The 13,110-nt window shown below is 48.7% G+C and overlaps 5 protein-coding genes across 5 annotated transcripts; 2 read left to right on the top strand and 3 right to left on the bottom strand.

Annotated features, from left to right (window-relative positions):
* Positions 1-140: 140 nt before the first annotated feature.
* Positions 141-780, top strand: DFL_004173 (uncharacterized protein; the record flags this gene model as incomplete). Its single annotated transcript, XM_067633223.1, has 3 exons — positions 141-309; positions 377-578; positions 651-780. 3 exons carry the CDS (start codon positions 141-143, stop codon positions 778-780), a joined length of 501 nt encoding a protein of 166 aa, XP_067491413.1.
* A 666-nt stretch (positions 781-1,446) lies between these two features.
* DFL_004172 (uncharacterized protein) lies at positions 1,447-4,164 on the bottom strand (the record flags this gene model as incomplete). Its single annotated transcript, XM_067633222.1, has 1 exon — positions 1,447-4,164. One exon carries the CDS (start codon positions 4,162-4,164, stop codon positions 1,447-1,449), a length of 2,718 nt encoding a protein of 905 aa, XP_067491412.1.
* A 2,143-nt stretch (positions 4,165-6,307) lies between these two features.
* Positions 6,308-7,878, bottom strand: DFL_004171 (uncharacterized protein; the record flags this gene model as incomplete). Its single annotated transcript, XM_067633221.1, has 3 exons — positions 6,308-7,400; positions 7,462-7,589; positions 7,684-7,878. The coding sequence occupies 3 exons, from the start codon at positions 7,876-7,878 to the stop codon at positions 6,308-6,310; spliced, it is 1,416 nt and encodes a 471-aa protein (XP_067491411.1).
* Positions 7,879-8,399: 521 nt separating this feature from the next.
* Positions 8,400-10,901, top strand: DFL_004170 (uncharacterized protein; the record flags this gene model as incomplete). The annotated part of the gene is made up of 4 exons (XM_067633220.1): positions 8,400-8,424; positions 9,012-9,121; positions 9,184-10,603; positions 10,663-10,901. 4 exons carry the CDS (start codon positions 8,400-8,402, stop codon positions 10,899-10,901), a joined length of 1,794 nt encoding a protein of 597 aa, XP_067491410.1.
* Positions 10,902-11,341: 440 nt separating this feature from the next.
* Positions 11,342-12,119, bottom strand: DFL_004169 (40S ribosomal protein uS15; the record flags this gene model as incomplete). Its single annotated transcript, XM_067633218.1, has 5 exons — positions 11,342-11,378; positions 11,442-11,581; positions 11,675-11,721; positions 11,818-11,850; positions 11,918-12,119. 5 exons carry the CDS (start codon positions 12,117-12,119, stop codon positions 11,342-11,344), a joined length of 459 nt encoding a protein of 152 aa, XP_067491409.1.
* Between the last annotated feature and the right edge of the window lie 991 nt (positions 12,120-13,110).

The following is a 13,110-nucleotide window of genomic DNA, read 5'->3' as shown; positions in this document are numbered from 1 at the left end:
ATTTTGAGATGTATAAAAAGGCACCCCTTGCGCCCCTCTTGGATGGCGTCCCTTGAGAAAGCGCCCAAATAATCCCAGTACCACCAAAACATCCAGCTTGCATCTTTCTATATACTACATCTAATTTAATTTCATACAAAATGACCGTCTTGACTGATACTCTATCGGCTAATAATGCCGCCTACGCCTCAAGCTTCACAAAAGGGCACCTGGCACTCCCACCTGCAAAGAAGTATCTCGTCCTGACATGTATGGACGCTCGTATCGACCCTGCCGCTGCGCTTGGTATCGATCTCGGTGATGCGCATGGTATGTATTTAACCTCCCTTCCCATATCCACCCGTTCGTGTTTACATAACTAATAAATCTTTACCAGTAATCCGCAACGCCGGCGCCTCAGCAGTCGACGGCCTTCGTTCCGTCATCATCTCCGAGCAACTCCTCGGCACCAATGAAATCCTGTTAATCAAGCATACGGGATGCGGAATGCTGACTTTCACAAATGACGATGCTCATGCCCTCGTGCAGAAGAATTTGGAGGCCGATTCTACGGGGATTGATTTCTTGACGTTTTCCAAGTAAGTATACTATTGTTATATTGTGGAATTTTCAATGCAGAGGGCTGATGTGTTATAATCGGTGGTGTATAGCCTGAACCAAGCGGTGGAAAATGATGTCAAGTTCTTGAAGGATTCGAAGTTTGTGCCCGAGAGCGTGAATATTAGTGGGTGGATTTATGAGGTTGAGACAGGGAAGATTGTTAATGTTGTTCCCGCTTGATTCGGGACGGATAACTATCAAGTCGGCGTATTTCATCTTGTCGTGGGGAGTTTTGTGGGAATTCGAATAGTGATAATGGAGTGCGGGGTATGGGAGTTAATGAGCTTGAGGCGGTATGGTTTCCGTATTGTAATGAAGTTGGTATAGCATGCTTAAAGGGGTATTTGGTAGTGCGGGATTTGGGAGAGTTTATCAATATAGGGTTCAGTGGGCAAGTTAAGCTCGGGAATATGAAATCTAATGTACGCAGAGCTCTTCTTTGGTAAAATCTTCGGGACCATATTATCATCTGTAATACCATAAACACTATCATTCTATAGACGCTGCGCAGCGAAGGATCGACCAGAAGCAATCGATGCAATCGTATATCTTGATAACATGAAAATATGCAAGACAAACTTGCAAAGCGCTAGCGACTAGCCAATGATAGAAAGCCCAGAACACCATTTATAATTCGTCCTTCCCTGACTAACATCCTCGTGCTCGCGAAACTCCTAGAAGACCAACCAACCCTAGAAACGGCATTACGACACCACGAAGCATACAAAATAAAAGAATGTAACGCAATGCAGGCTTCGACGATGACATTCCTAGAACTCCGAGTCCGCAACCCCGTTCGATCTAGGATCGTATATTTCGGATCGACATAGCATTGCATCGTCTTATTTATATAGAATTTCTCAAATTGGACCAGAGGCTATCATCCGCGCTTTCATTCTTCACTGGCCATACCGCCTCAGAAAGCTTTCTGTACAGCACATTATCGTAATTGACCGGCTTCAGAAAGTTCCAGTTAAGCTTTAACGCTCCATCTTGGAAATATTTCTCCACTTGTCTGACGGTCAAGTTCCTCACCTCCTTCCTAGACTTAAGGTGAGTTGGGACGAGCTGCGGAGCCAGCGACTTCACAGACATATCGCACAAGGTCGGAACCGTCCTTTTAGTGGGGGGCGAACGTCCCTTCTTCCAACCTAAATTTATCTGATTCATGTTAACCCTTTGAACAAGCTCACGGCCCTGGCGAGCCGGCTGTCGCATTTCGAACATTCTAGAAAGCCAGAAGTCGATAAGATTCTTGTCTTGCAAGTGGTTGGCCTCCTTGCTGGAAAACAATTTGCATATATCGAACTGGTAGGTGCCCATGTACTCCCACTCAGCCGTTCCGCGTTCGAGGAATACTGGGAAACTTGTTACCCCCAACGGAAGCTGCTTCGCAAAGTCGTGTGGAGAGGAAACGACAATGACTTGCCCTGGCTTTGTGGGGGTTGGTACATACTCCTTTTTAATGGCAACGATGCAGTTGACACGGTGGATCTGGGAGATCCTGGCGGAAGGCGAGATGGGAGAAACTGTCAGCCGAGCGTTGCCACCGAGATAATGTGACAACATTTTTCGACTGAAAGCCCTCCGCTTCTTGGTCAATATATTTGGCTTATCTGTTTCAGAGACCAAGTGGTTGTAATATCTCTGGAACCAAAAGGTGTCTGGCATCGGGCCTGAACGGCCCAACCGGGGTACGACGGCTCCTGGGGCAGATTTACAGGCAGGAGGGCGCTGGGGCTTTGGTGTTTCGGCAGGCTTTGTGCTCGGCGTAGGGGTAGAACCACCTTTCGATATTTGTTCCTTGAACTTTAGAGGAGTCTCTTGGCTTCTATAACCGGCCTTGTGCTCGAAGGGACACGGAGACCCCGTGGTCGAGAAGGCTATGGATGGCGGCCGGACTTTGCATCTACCTTCTATTACTGGAGTCTCAACTCGCTTCCTCTTCCTGAAGTGAAGGTCTGCAGGCGTCCTCGTCTTGGGGTTATCTTCAACTTCTTCTCCATATTGGCCATCGTAGCTTCGACTTAAGGACCTCTTTCGTGTTTGCTGAAGTTTGGAGGTAGCGGATGTGGTTGATACACGCTTGCGATTTCTCTGGAAAGCTCCTTCGTCCTCATCCTCGTCGCTAGATTCGACCCTTGGCTTCGATATACGTCTTTCCAATCTCTTCCTGGCAGTGAGTTGAGGAGAACCACCAGTAGATCGCTGCTCTGCGGGACGAGGAGGAGTGGTGGCCTTTTGATGTCCGGGTGACTTTGGTTCATCAGACCGCCGTCTCTCCCTTCTAGGTTCCTCGAGGGACTTTTCTTTTTTGGCTGGCACATCTGGTTTCTCTATCTTAACATCCACCAGCTTGTCTTTTATTTCGCCGACAATACGTGAGACTAGTATCTCAATATCGAGATCGCTCAGGGTCGCCACCGTTGGCACTGTTTCTGAGGGAAGACTATCCGGTGTCGGCTTCGGGGGCGTTATTGATACCATGCAGGTAAATGTGCCATGATCTCTGACGTTCCGCGTCTCCACATCTTTTTCCCATGGCTTCCCATGCCCTTCTCCTCCCTTCACAGCGGAATAACTAAGTGAGTGGGACGACAATCCGTTTTGACATCCAGTATCCCGGACCTTCTTTCGAACAACGGGTTTATCCTTCAAAAGCTCTGAAATATCTAAAAAATCAGACGGTGGAGCATCTTTCATATCAACATCGTTGTCATGTGACGGAAGCCGCTTCTGTCCCTGTGGTCTCGCTCTGTCAGCAGGACGAGGAAACCTTGGCCGTACGACGATTACGTTATTAGGGTAAGTGCCACAACTATCCAGGTCTATCGGTGTTGGAGCCATTTTCAGGCCATGGTTTGAAAACTTCTTACGCTCTTGCATGCGGTTGCGGTCTTTTGCATGCATATTGGTATATGAAGGTATAGGCTTTCGGTCAGCTGCGGGTTCCGTAGGTACGGGACGAGGAGATTTGGGGGGCAGCGATAATTCATGTTCTGGATTTTTCTCTGTTTCTTTGGTATTCGATGTAGAAAAAGAATCTGAGTTCTTTGTCCGGGATGTTTCTGGTCCCTTTTGGCTCGTCTGAAGGATATTTTGGGTTTTAACCGGCGAAATATCAATTCGTGTCGGAATCCCAAACTTAACAGATGACCCGGGTGGCGTATGTTGTGCCTCAATAATCGTCGCAACATCTGAATCCTCCCCATCACTCCGTATCTGCCCATTTTCAGATCCAAACGGCGGAGGGCTCGCACCCTTTCTATTTCGATCATGGTGTGAACTCCAGTGGCTAGGGTAACTAGGACTTGTTGGTGGAGTGGACTTGAAAAGCGACTCTCCTGGTCTGTAACAATCCGCTACTCTAGAGGTCGTGCATATTGGAGACGGCAATGATGATGGCTCTCTGGACCGCTCTCGCGAGTGGTCTGGTGTTTGGATAGGATAGATGTCAAGCCGGCGGAATATATGTGGGCCGTGGCGGCCGTATGAGCCGAAGTCTTGCTGAGACGCTGGGGTGAGTGGGTCATCGCGATCGGATGGTCGCCACGATGATCCCATGTTGCCAGAATTTGGTTTCAGAGATATCCGTCTGGTAGGAAGCGGTCGCAATATCTGAGGTGCAGTAATACACAAGGAATTAGCTGATGTCCTCCATGATGCCAGAGAAGGTCTCATTTATACCACGACCTACGCCACTAACCATAGGCTAGCTGATTGCCTTGCCCTAAAAAACACCCCCCAAAAGATTATCACGATGGGGGAGCTCTGGAAAATCATAGAGCCAGACAATTACACAGTCCGAGCCGTTCAAAACAAATTAACATGCATATTCTTTGTGACCAGTGAACCTCAGGGTCCAATGTAGCCACAGAGGTTTCTAACTGGTAAAAATTTTTACCCATGCGGCATCGCGGCACCGGCGGCGCAAGAGCAGAGCAATGCAGCTGCAATACCCATCGTGCTTTGATTCAGAGATAGACAAAGCTCAAAGGCATGTGCCTATCCGCCATCCGGTCTCTGCAGGTCCGGTACCAGTACCCGCGACCTACTGCATGCGTGGAATTCGGAAAAATTGGTCAGCTATATGTGGTCTCGAGGCTAAGCTATATGATTTTAATGCCTGAAATTTAACAAAAAGGTTACTGTCAATGCTACTTTCTTTTTAGCCTCGATCCCTTGTTGCTTGATAATTGTTACAACATTCTTCGCTTTTGAAGTTTTCTTTGTTCGCTGCAGCGTACGGTTGGTTCCTGGACATGCGCATGCAGTTAGGCGTGCCACGCCGCAGGTATAAGAATGTTGGGATACCCATCTTGCTGTACGTGGAAGTCTCGACAAAGCGGTTTTATTGGAGCTTACAAACGCATATTACTCGCTTGAGCTGCAGTGTAACCGCAGGTGGGAGAAAAAACAATTTGATGATGAATTTTGAGATGATGCGGGCCCGGCGATAGCTAGGGATCAGTATGGGATACCCGTGATCCATGCATGTACCTTAAAAAGGAGTTCTTCAACGGTCATGTTTTGGAAGCAATTGTCGGCAGTGGTCTGGAGCGACTGTCTGCAGACAAAGCCCAATTTCCCAAGCTTAAGCTCCATAATTAAAACCCACGTAGTACGACATTGGGCTCTACGGCCACGGAACCAAGCCCGCGCAGTAAGACCAGCCCGTGCCCTTAATAAACCGCAAACTTGGTTTCAGCATGACAGACCAATAGTATTAATACCAGTGCCCGGATCAACGATGAATCGATGGGACAAAACAACCCTGAAAGAACGATTTCTTCCCCTTTGTAATACTCCGTAGATCAAAGATTCCTCCCGTGGTGCATAACCGCTAGTCACTTTCAAAACCATTCTCGTGGATCAACATTGTAGTCTAGGCCGGAAATTGAGACGAGCAAGTCCGGTCCAATGGCCAACAAGCAAGTTTACAGATATTCTAGAAGCTTCGACTTGCCTAATTATCAATCGGTAACCGTGCATGTTATTGAATTCATGAAAGAAACGGTCCACCAAAGGATTCGAGAGCTCAAGAGCCCAGATCACAAAGAATTGGGAGCCCTCTCAAAGAGCTTTTCGGCAATCAGTATACGCGTAACCACGGTAAACATGGTATGTTGTTATCACTATTCAACCAAGGGTTCTATACCACCAAAGGCTAAGCTGGTTTTGGCGTTGGACTTTGTTGGATTCGCGTGAACTTGCCCAATTTGGGAGGGACTTCTTGTTTGTGTAACACTAGTGCAGAAGCAAATTCCGACGCAACGCGTGCCAGAAGTATGGAAAACTGAGCGCTCTGAGATGCACTGAGATGCACTTTTTACGGAGCTTTGCGGATTTAGGCGCTGTGGAATTTAATTCACGTTGGCGACGACCTCGTAGCGACTTTTGAAGCCTGAAATTTGAGATTCAGTTCATAGCCGAAAACTTGGTAAGGCCCAAGAGAATGGAGAAAGCAAAGAAAAGACCGAATATTGGAAAGTTGGATTATCCATGAACTTATCACAAGATTAGCCTTGTTACTTTTCGCCAGCGATATGACAACTCGCTATTAATTCACTAATAGGTTAGTCCATTTGCTAGTACCGGCGTGTTAGAATAAGAGATAAAACATGTATGAAGGGTTGGAAATTTTGTCGCTCAAATGCAAAAATTATTAGGCCAAAGTTAATGACTTTGTATTTCGTGATTTCCTAATCTACTCTGCCCCCAGAGCCTTTAGGGCTAATCTCAATTGGCTCACTGCAGTCGGGACGTCGTCGAAATTTAGAGCCGAATCAGCCCATCGAATACATTTATGTGCTTCTTTGATAGCAGCTGGGTTCTCATCTGGATCCACGAGTTGAACCCGCGGCTGCGGCCTCTGGTATGCCTGTGGCTGTGCGTACTGTTGTTGCTGAGGAGGCGGAATGTGAGGACTTATTACTGGAGGAGTGGAGTAATAATAAGGTTGGTTTGTGGGGACTTGAGCGCCCATCGAAGGTGGGACGGCGGGAGGAGAAGCTTGACCAAGCCAATGAGGCCCGGAGGGCGGTACACTTGGTTCTGGTTGTGAAGGAAGGCCAACACCGACACCTACACCGGCTCCCGAGTAAAAATTGTCGGGCAATGCGGGTGGTGACTTTGGAGGAAGTGAAGGGGCGGAAGGGAGGGTTTGGGGCGCAGCAGGTAGAGATGGAGGGGCAGAAGGGAAACCCGAGGGTGCTGATGGGATCGTAGGAGGCGCGGATGGTAGGTCTAAATTAGGTGGTGCAACAGATGTCTCGTGAGAAGAATACGGTGCCGGAGGGAAATACCCAGCCGAAGGGGGTTGAGAAGGGGTTGAAAAGGTTTCGGCCGTGGACATAGTTTCTGTCCTGCCGGAGAAATACGGAGCTAGATGGTTCTCTGGTGGTGACGGGAAACCAGGTGCGTTACTAGGTGTCACCATCCGGCTTGGATGTAGAGACTGATCCGCCGTTGAGATTCTAGCCGTCGACCGTTCCAAATTCTCTGCTTCGTCCACCGAATCTTCCACTGTGGCGGGTTGCGGACGTGGAGAAACGGGAGACACTGGCGAAACCTCATAAGGTTTTGGCGGAGCTACATCTGTGAACATTGGTGGTACTTCATCTTCCGGTATTTCCTCTACCGGTGGATTCGGGTCTTCGCCAGTCTTCAAGGCTTTTAATATACGTGCAGCGCTGTATTTGGCAAATGTGATCTTCTTTGAGATCTCGGGGTCTAGGTCGCCAAATACTCGAAGTATCTCCAGAAAGACCGATGCTGCCATAAAAGTTTCTGCGGTCACCCTAACCAGCAGGTCAGTATACCTGAGTTCCGAAGTCCATGAAGATTCAAAATAGGACCTACTTTGTGCATCTTCGGGCGTTCTGCGTGTTCTCGGCATTGCCAAAGATCTTGTTCCCAAACTGTTCCACATAGACCTTTCCGACCAAATCGTCCCCGACGGCTTCATTATCGGCTAGTTCCATTTTCCGCTACACCAACTTGCATAGCTATTTCAGCAACATGTCATTCCCAGATATTATTTGCGCCGGCGTAACAAGGCTAGCCGGCTTGAGAGACACGGACCTGTTCGAGAATGTCCATGATGTGACCGGTATATGCACCTTCTGCACCCTTAGTAAGTCCCTTTGCCAGCGCTTGCTGGACGATGTAGACATAGCAGTAGTAGGATATCACAGGGTCGGCTTTTTCCATCTGTTTGGCTTTCGTGACGAACTGAGCGAAACCCTTCATGGAGGGGGGTATTTCCGGGGTCGCCATAGCGGGCGACAGTATACGTGGTTATTCGCTAGTAAGATGTCGATATCCCATTCGAAGTCGTATATATCGGTGCTACAGATGGCGTATCTGTCGTGAGAAGACGGCGATGCGATACTTGAAATATAACAGAGGTCGAAGGATGGCATTCAAACGTGGGGCTAGCTTAGCCTGACGAGCGCTGGGCGTCTGTGTGGCTAGTGCACAGATGGTGTGGCTAGTGCACAGATGGTGTGGCTAGTGTATTTACAATGTGGCTGGTGGGATTGCAGCGCCTTTCAATTTCTTTTGCGAAATTGCCAACTACTTTCGGCGCCGACCTCATTCCATCAAAACACCATCTCTTCAACATCTCGAGATACACCTTCCTTCCTTCGCATCAGGCCTACAGGATCGAATACCATCGAGCCTCTTATCTCTGAACCTCTCTCCTCCGATTTACCCTCTGTCTTCGCTCGAGGAGACTTCCACACCTGTTCCCATTACATCCACGCGTCCATCCGAGTCCTCGGACAGTCATCAAGATGAACGGAAACGATAGTTATCGAGGTAAGCTCTTTATACCACCCCTTTCCTCTCAATGAGACGGAGGGCCGTCTTTTATCCTTCCTTTTGGCGTCTGATTTGTAAAGACATCCAAGCAAGCAAAGATACTCTTCCTCCTTAGATACTACTCCATCTATCATCCTGAGATACACACATATACACACACACCTATACCCTGAAAAGTTTCTGGCATCGCATTCTATCACTCGCTGGCTAGAATTCCTCGAAGCGGACTTTTACTATGGCTACTACCATCCATTCGTCGCGACCCTGGCACTTTCTCAGTCGCTATGGACTTTGGTATCCATATTCTTCAGCTCCTATTCTGGAATCTGCATCCTCCGTGCGGTTTGGTGGTCTTGCGTGCCGATATCATTCACAAGCAATGGGTCTAAGAGGTACTCGAGCTGGGAGTAGGGATTTAGCTGGAAGATGAAGAGAAGAAGATGAAAAAGGAAGAGAAGATACGAGAGGTGGTGAGCTGAGGAAGAGGTGCAAATGCGCCACTACTAACATACTAACACTCTGCCTCTGTGCAATCAAGCAAGCCAAATACTTACCTCACCGTCCCTCGGTTCCCTTCTATCTAGATTCACGCCACGGCTACTCCTCTTCCCGTAGAGATCGAGACCGCGATGGACACCGCGACAGAGACCGAGAAAGAGGGGATAGACATGGAGGAGATGGATCCGAGTATCATGTAAGTTAACTAGATGAATAGGGAAAGGATGTCGAGAGGTTGCTAATGTAGTTCAACTCTAGTCAAGACACGGCGAGAGAGGCGAAGGCCGGGAACGAGGCGACCGAGGCGACCGAGGCGATCGTGGAGACAGGAGAGATCGTGGGGATCGTGGGGACCGAGAATACCGCGGAGATAGACGACGTTCCCGTTCGCCACATGCTCCTAGAGAAGGAGGAAGAGGTGCACGAGGCGGTGCCCCTGCTGCCGCTGCGACTGGTGGCGACGACTATTACAGCAGCCGAGATTTCCGCGACCGAGAAAGGGAGCGAGAGCACGCTCGAGGTGAGCGAGAGATTGGCCGCGATAGGCGGGACAGGGACCGACGTGATGATGATAGACGACGAGGGGGCAAAGATAGGGACGGCGGCCGAGGAGACCGCAGAGAGCGTCGAGAGGATATCAACATGGGCGGAATGGATGAGGCGAGGCAACCACGCCGCAGCCCGAGTCCCCCTAAGGTCAAGGAGCCTACTCCGGACTTGACCGATATTATCCCAATCAACGAGCGAAAGCGACGCTTAACCATGTGGGATATTAAGCCTCCTGGTTATGAAAGTGTCACCGCGGAACAAGCCAAATTGTCTGGCATGTTCCCACTTCCAGGCGCCCCCCGCCAAGCAGCTCTCGACCCCTCGCGCATGGCCGCCTTCGTCAATCACCCACCGAAGGAGGGCAGTACTCCACAGCCGACTGCCCTCAAGCCATCCAACTCCCGTCAAGCCAAACGTCTTCTATGCCAAAACCTCCCACCAATGTGCACCGAAGAAACCATCTACTCGTTTTTCTCTAGCTTCCTCAAGTCTCTTAATGCCGTTGACTCCGAAACCGAGCCTCTTATCACCGTTTACCTTAACCCAACCGGTACCATGGCCATGCTCGAGTTCCGTTCCACCGCCTACGCAACCCTCTGTCTCGCGTTCGATGGCATGGAATTCGACGACACGGAAGTCAAAGTCAGACTCTCCCGTCCAAAGGACTACATCATTCCGCAGTACTCCGAAAGCAATGAATCCCATAATGGTGACATCTCCCCCAATGTCCCAGACTCAATCAACAAGATTTGTGTCTCCAACATCCCCACCCATCTCGCAGATCAACAAGTCATGGAGCTCCTCCAGACCTTCGGGCCGCTCAAGTCGTTCTTCCTTGTCAAGGATAGAGAAATGGATGAATCCAAGGGTGTCGCATTTTGCGAATACCTTGACCCCAACATCGCTGAGATTGCTATCGAAGGTCTTAATGGGCTCGATATCAACGAGCAATTACTGAACGTCAAGAGGGCATCTATCGGTGTCAAACAATCTGCCGGTGCTGAGGCCGGTATTCCAGCCATGACCGTCATTGCCGCGACCACCAGCGCTGAGATGGAAGGCGGAAGGGTCTTGCAGTTGCTGAACATGGTTACTGCGGACGAGCTGTTGGATCAGGAGGAATACGAAGGTACGATCGTATTTTATATCGCTTCGAGGATAGGTGCTAACATCATCATCATCATGTAGAAATTTTGGAAGACGTTACGGACGAGTGCAACAAGTTTGGTCCGGTCATTGATATCAAGATCCCTCGCCCGAGTGGCAATCAACGTGCCGCCGCAGGTGTCGGTAAGATCTATGTTCGATTCGAGGAACATGATTCCGCAGAGAAGGCTTTGAAAGCACTCGCTGGGAGGAAATTTGCCGACCGAACGGTCATCGTCAGTTACTTTAGCGAAGAGAATTACGATGTCGGCGCTTGGTAAATGTTTTCGCGCTTTTTCATTATGGCCAACAACAGGTGGAAAAGGATATGATGTGTGTTTTTTGCTTTCTTCGATTGTGTCAATATAGCTCGCGAGGAACTAAAACAACCAGTACCTACTACCACTACGAACGAACAATAATAATGCTGCATTGAAATGAAGTCACCGGTCCTCGACGAGTACTACGAGGGAGCGTTTTACGTAGAGATGGTGGATCCATGATATCATCATCGGTAGCACTGCGGCCATGGCTAATAAAGATACATGTCCCCTCTGACGCCGATAATCCCAAAGACCAGAAGGTATGAATTGTAAGAGAAAAAAAAATTAATGGTCAATTCGTAAGAACCGTAAAAAAGAGGTCGTTACTATCCCATGATAGTGTATAGTATATATGACACGGTCGAAATAAAAAGGCGAAAACAAGGAAAACAAAACGCTCAAGCGCCCAACATGGCGCTGGCGGTGGCGGATTCGCTGGAGAAGAGGTTTCGTTAGTATTGTCTCTTCGGTAAGATGGATGCTAAGGGGGGAACGTACTATTTCCATGTTGGTGGCATGACACCGACGGTCTTGTAGTACCTGCTGAGACGGTGGATTCTGGACTCGATGAGAATGAGGCGGAACTTTCCGTCCTTATCCTTGCGGTTGCGCTCGAGATGCTTGCGGACGGCGACGGCCTAGGTATATTGTGTTAGCATCGTTGATTGTTTACACCCTGCGAACATAAGTGTGATATGATGGCGGGGGTGTTTTGACATGTATCATATTACCTTCTTGATAAGCATGTGGAGGTCCTCTGGGATTTCCGGGGCGAGGCCTGAATTTAAAAAATCACTTTGTCAGTCTAAAGACCATACAAAGGCTTTGCTGGATTCGAATCATCCCTCGGGATGAGGCTTAATGGTATATGTACCGTTCGACTTCAAGATTCGGAGAATCTTGTTACCTGTATTTCAAAAAAAAAACCGTCAGCACTTCCCCATGGTATGTATTCCATCGAGATTCCTTCTTACCAGTAACAACCTTGACCTGAGCGACACCGTGGCTGTCACGGAGGACAACACCGATCTGGGATGGGGTAGCACCCTTACGGGCGAGCTTGCAGATCTGGTCGACGATTTGATCCGGGGCGGTCTTGAACCATGCCGGAGGAGTACGCGAGTATGGGATCGCGGACGAAGAGATACCCTTTCCTTTGGAGTGAAGACGACCCATTTTGGATTATTCGGTTGTTTTTCGTCGGAGGGGGAGAGGTGTTCGGTGGATTTTTAGTCGGAAGGGTATGAGGTTGTCGATGGTCGTTGAAGATGTCGAGATTGAAAATTGTCAGAGGTGGAATAGAAATTTTTGGTGTGGAGAAGCGAAAAGTGTGGTGTGGCTGGCGGAGGTGTGGCTGGGGTGCTGGAGGGTTTGGTGATTAGGGCTCACCTGTGGCTTGGCTTTTGACCAAAGGGTAAAACTCTGCGGCAAAACTTTTAACTCGCGACTGACTGCATCGCATGTTCGCATCGCCAACTTCAATGGACGCCGCGACAAAGCTTCAACAGCAAGTCGCCTGTCCCGCTCAGCGATATCATCCTACTTGACCCATCCGATGGACCCGACTCGGAAATCCGTAATTATAGTAAGTCGCGACTCGAGTACATATACTACCTGCATCCCTCTATTCCATACACATGATGATACAGCACATTTGTGGCACCTCTTGCGGGATAACCGTTGGAATTTACGGACCTTGCTTCTTCGGAGGCGTCGTCCGCATATATCATTCCTTCGGTTATATGAGCGAACTGGACTTCTGATACTTTTAGTATTTTTTTTTCTCATTATTATTCTCGTTCTGTGGAAAATATATCGGAATTTGAATAAGATGTGCTAACATTTCGTGAAGGCTTAGGTGGTACTTTTTGTCTTATAACGGACAGAATACGAGATGTTACAATCGATGCTCTTCACTTTGAATCGCTTATCTTTACTGTCCGAAATGTGATATTTTCGTATTGATATACGTACAGGCCCCGTGTGCCTTATTTCATGTCGTCTCGAGGCTCCAATGCCGTCGATTTTTGTCATCTACGAGAAATATATAGAGGGAAATCGTGTCCGATCCACGGAATAGAGCAAGGATAAATAAGAACGGAAAAACATGTATAAATCAATACCGGTAGTAAATACTACTCGAGTACCTTCTCCCATCGTTCTCCCA

This window comes from Arthrobotrys flagrans (genome assembly GCF_004000055.1).
Source record: "Arthrobotrys flagrans strain CBS H-5679 chromosome Unknown unitig_0, whole genome shotgun sequence".
Classification (NCBI taxonomy): Eukaryota; Fungi; Ascomycota; class Orbiliomycetes; order Orbiliales; family Orbiliaceae; genus Arthrobotrys; species Arthrobotrys flagrans.
Note: the sequence above shows the minus strand (reverse complement) of the source record. Positions and strands in the feature narration are given on the sequence as shown.